The 4,453-nt window shown below is 37.1% G+C and overlaps 1 protein-coding gene across 2 annotated transcripts; it reads right to left on the minus strand.

The window, feature by feature from the left end:
- Positions 1 to 455: 455 nt before the first annotated feature.
- LOC108272362 (C3a anaphylatoxin chemotactic receptor) lies at positions 456 to 4,142 on the minus strand. Of its 2 annotated transcripts, none has more exons than XM_017480734.3 (3): positions 3,907 to 4,142; positions 2,137 to 2,695; positions 456 to 1,934 (listed from the first exon to the last, which is right to left on the minus strand). In XM_017480734.3, the coding sequence occupies exons 2-3, from the start codon at positions 2,686 to 2,688 to the stop codon at positions 1,443 to 1,445; spliced, it is 1,044 nt and encodes a 347-aa protein (XP_017336223.1). In that variant the 5' UTR covers positions 2,689 to 2,695; positions 3,907 to 4,142; the 3' UTR covers positions 456 to 1,442. The 2 variants fall into 2 exon arrangements, with proteins under 2 accessions (XP_017336223.1, XP_017336222.1); XM_017480733.3 differs by having other exon boundaries at positions 2,137 to 2,698.
- Between the last annotated feature and the right edge of the window lie 311 nt (positions 4,143 to 4,453).

Raw genomic sequence — 4,453 nt, forward strand, 5'->3', positions numbered from 1 at the left:
CTCTGAATGGCTCAATAAAAGCCAAATTTAAGTTTTGGAGTGGCCTAGTCAAAGACCTGACTTGAACCAGTTGAGATGCTGTGACAATTCATGCTTGAAAACCCCGCAGTGTGGCTGAACTAAAGCAGTTCTGCAAAGAATTGGCTTCAGTAAAAAGTTTTATGTTGTTTGAAGATCTAAAACTATTTAACATGAGATATACACAAAAACAGAAGAAATCAGAATACTTTTTCACAGCACTTCATATCTCATTAAAAGGGAAGGATTGATTCTAAAAGAAAGTAGGCACATATCAGTGCAAACAAACAAACAAACAAAAACCCTGGTTAAATAAACCGAATGCAATGTGTACCTCTGCTGCCATTGTACAGTATTGCCAATGGCTAAAGTGCCATGTGCAGTGTGATGCCCAAATCTCCCCAACGTTCAGGATGACATAAAACCACAGGAACAACTCATTTGTATCTGCTTTATTGTGCTAGTGAAGACATGGATCATGTTAGATAATGAACAAACTTATTAATGAATGTCATAGCTATACAACAACAACAACAACACATCTTTGGATCATATCTATACAAGCAATTACACCATTTCAAAACAGTTTCAAAACAGCTTATCTAAACCTCAATATTAATCAATAGAACTTTTTTTAGCCTCCATAATTTATAATTTACAGAGTTCTCTTATGAACTCTCATCAACAAGGCGTTTCTACCCACAGAACTGTCACTCATACAATGTTTTTTTCTTTTCTTTTCGCACCATACTGTGAAAACTCTGGAGACTGTTGTGTGTGAAATTCTCAGGAGATCATCAGTTTACTCAGACCAGGCCAAACCAACCCTTCTGTTACCAACAACCATGCCACGGTTATAGTCACAGAAATCACATTTTATCTTAATCCTGGTGCTTGATGTGAACATTAACTGAAGCTCTTGACCTGTATCTGCATGATTTTATGCATTGTGCTGCTGCCACATGATTGGCTGTTTGGATAACTGCATAAATGTGCAGGTATACACGTGTTCCTAAAACAGATGTTGCGTGTATATGACTAAGAGCTATAGTGTGACAGTTAGAGGTCTACAGTTGCACTTGTTCTCTATTTCAGGTGTGCTGAACATAACCTGTATGTTTCACAGCCGAATGGGTTCAATGTTCTTGCTAGAAGACACCAATGTGTTTACAAAATGTGTGTACTTTGTCAACAGTACTTACGGTTTATTAGTTTAACATTTGTTAATATTAATTAATGCAGTAATGTTAGTTCCTAACAACCTAACCTTTACAAATGTATTTTAAATGAACCTGTTAAATTACTGAAGACAGACTAATCTCAACAGTAGCTCACTACGGTCTTAAGTGGAGATCACGTGATTATGTTGCAACATTTTCAGCTTTTCTCAAACATTAGCCATTTCCTCAGACATGTATTTCCGGTCACTTTGACTCTTGATATACAAGTCCACTGTCATCCACTGTTCCTGAACCTGTGCATGCCTTAGACTGCGAGGTCTGCCCCTCCCAGTCTTCAGCTAAAGCTTTAGCGTAAACCCGAGATAGGCTTTGGTTAAAGCGCAGCCTTGTGTCCAGACCCATACAGAAGTACAAAAGTGGGTTAACACAGCTGTTGAAGTAGGCTATGCCCTTAGCAATGGGCAGGCCCACTTTTACTGCCTGGCTCTTCTTGTCCACCATCTTGGCCAGAAGTAGGCAGTGGTAAGGCCCCCAGCACAAGAAGAAGGCACAGATCAAACAAACAAGAATTCGAAGGGGTCGTGATTTGTGCAGGATACGTGTTCGCCGTATCCCTAAACCAGCTAGTACATAGCAGGTTAGGATGATGAGGAAGGGTAACAAAAATCCACATAAGAATCGAAGGCTGTACAAGGCCAGTGTAGCTCTATTATCACCTGCAGTTGATTGCGGCACCTGTGGAATTAAGTAAAATGGGTAGGTCAGGAAGAACAGATCATATTTATTTAAACCAACAAATGGGAGGACAATTTAATGACTAATATTGAACTGTTATACCCCACAGTACAACAGTGAAAAAAAAATATAGTTGAAAACAAGCATTTCCGTATGATTATACTGTCTGCTTGTCAGTAAATTTTTTATTTTTATTTTTTACCTCCAAGGAGCACTTGGTCAAGTTGTTCTTTCCTATATATACCTGCCGGTACACATAATATGGTACACTGAAGATCACTGCCATAGTCCAAACCCCAACGCTAATGAGTCTGGCTACACCAAGAGTTCGCCGCTGCCTGGTGAACACTGGTCGCCAAACACAAAGTGCCCGATCCAGACTAATGACAGCCAGGATGAATACACTGCAGAACATGTTGGTGTACTTGAAGAATCCATTGAACTTGCAGAGGAAGATGCCAAAGGGCCAGTAATCATAGAAGAGTTTCTTAATCAATGAAGTAACACGAGTGAGGCAAAAAATCAGGTCTGCCACAGCCAAGTTGACCAGCCACACATTGGTGACGTTGGCTTTTAGATGGAATCCAGACATCCAGATGACCACAGCATTTCCAGTGGTGCCCAAAAGGATAGTGATTGTGTAAAAGACAATAGTGATGTTTTCCATAATAGCATCAATGTCCACTGTGGTTTTGCCATTTCTGATGGAGACTTCAGCATCAATAAGGCGGATAAAAGTGTTGTTAAAGGCCATTCTGCTGCTGCTGCAAAAAAGAACATTGTGTGCTATATCACTGTTATAATTATCTGCAATAAAAACTGTTGTTCCTTAAATTCATTGTGCCCATTTCCTTAAAAATCATCTCAGTTTAATTCCTGGCAGCAAATATTCAAGTAGTGCTACTCAGGTACTGTATGTAATTTTAACATAAATTAATGTAATTAAAGTTCCATATAATAAGCATTCCTATCCAGTATACGAATGATTATAAGCTCCTCCACACATACACTTTTCATGTTTTTCCCCTTTCACATGACACAATTTCCACTTCCCCAAAGACTGCCAGTCTCTTACGCAGTGTCTGTTTCTAAGAAAATGTTTGAGGTTTTCATTCATTTATTATTTTTTTTAGCACCTAACCCTTTCACCATCACAAAATACAGAACTTGAAAAATAGGCCTTTTGGCATCATGATGCAAATAGCTATGTTGTACCTCAGCTAAAAACTGTATTCCAACCTGATAAATTTCATCATGTGGATGATAGTTAATAATCTCCACTAAGAGTTTATCTGTAGCAATATACTTGGAATTATATGGATTTCTGCATAAAAGTTCATATCTCATGGAATGCTCTGAAACCGTCTAAGCCATAGTAAAGGTAAAAAAACATAAACAAAATATAGAACAATAAACAATAAAGTTCAAATATTTAAACCTCTAATTAGCTTGACCTGTAATCTTAATATATATGACTAAGACCTATATTGTGACAGAGCATCTATGGTTGCACTTGCTGTACATTTCAGGTTTGCTGAATCTAACCTGTATGTTTCACAGCCTCATTGGTTCAATGTTCTTGCTAGTTGACACAAATTGTTAATGCAATTAATTTTACTTTAACTCCACGTCCCAAGTGTTATGTAAAGGAAAGGACGCCTACTGTCACTGGCTAATATTTTGTATCAGCAATGGGCTGATACAAATTATCAGCCAATTATCTAAAACACATGCATCATGACAAATATCCACAACAGCAACCACAACAGGGTGCTTAAAGTTCTATCTATTTCCAAAGTTATCAGAAATGTTTCTCACAATAATAAGTATAATATTATTTTAAATTAAACATATACATATGCACCCAGGTCTGTTTTATATATACACATGCCAAAAGTAGGGGCACAAGCTTGATTTATAGATGCATTAACTAATACTGATTCGAATATTATATCTGACAAATGGTTCTTACCTGGAATTTTTGTAGGTGTGTTTTTAAGTCAGTGTTGTTTCTGTATCTAGACATAAACTAACATTACAAAGTTTAATGATGAATGTTATAGCTTTAAAAAAAACAAAAAAAAAACAACCCTGCCTTTTTTCTCAAGACTCAAAAATGTATACCATTGTTGAATCCTTTCTTACACTTTTTCTTACATGCTCTTCTCTTTTCTGTCTTTCCTCAATCAGTCTATTCACTGAAATAAGACAGGAAAATGGGTAGTGATGTGCTTTTCAGCTCCTCCCTCCTACACAGTATCCAATTGCATACTAGTACGTATTCAGTATTCAACACCTCATTACTTTCTTAGAAGCTAACTTTTGTGAAACTGTTATGCAGTCAAGGATCATACTCATTTTCATCTGTATTTTCTCTCATTAAGATTAATGTACTGCTGCTACTACTATTATGACTACTACTGCTACTACTACTACTAATAATAATAGACATGCTACTTCACAGACATGCTACACTTGTAGCATGGAATCACAGGAAACACCATAACTAAAGGCAAAGA

This window comes from Ictalurus punctatus, chromosome 12 (genome assembly GCF_001660625.3).
Source record: "Ictalurus punctatus breed USDA103 chromosome 12, Coco_2.0, whole genome shotgun sequence".
Taxonomy (NCBI): domain Eukaryota; kingdom Metazoa; phylum Chordata; class Actinopteri; order Siluriformes; family Ictaluridae; genus Ictalurus; species Ictalurus punctatus.

Coding starts and splice junctions, on each gene's coding strand:
- LOC108272362 (XM_017480734.3), bottom strand. CDS start 2,688: ATGGCCTTTAACAACACTTTTATCCGCCTTATTGATGCTGAAGTCTCC. Junction 1,935..2,136: donor TGACCAAGTGCTCCTTGGAG/GTAAAAAATAAA, acceptor TTAATTCCACAG/GTGCCGCAATCAACTGCAGG.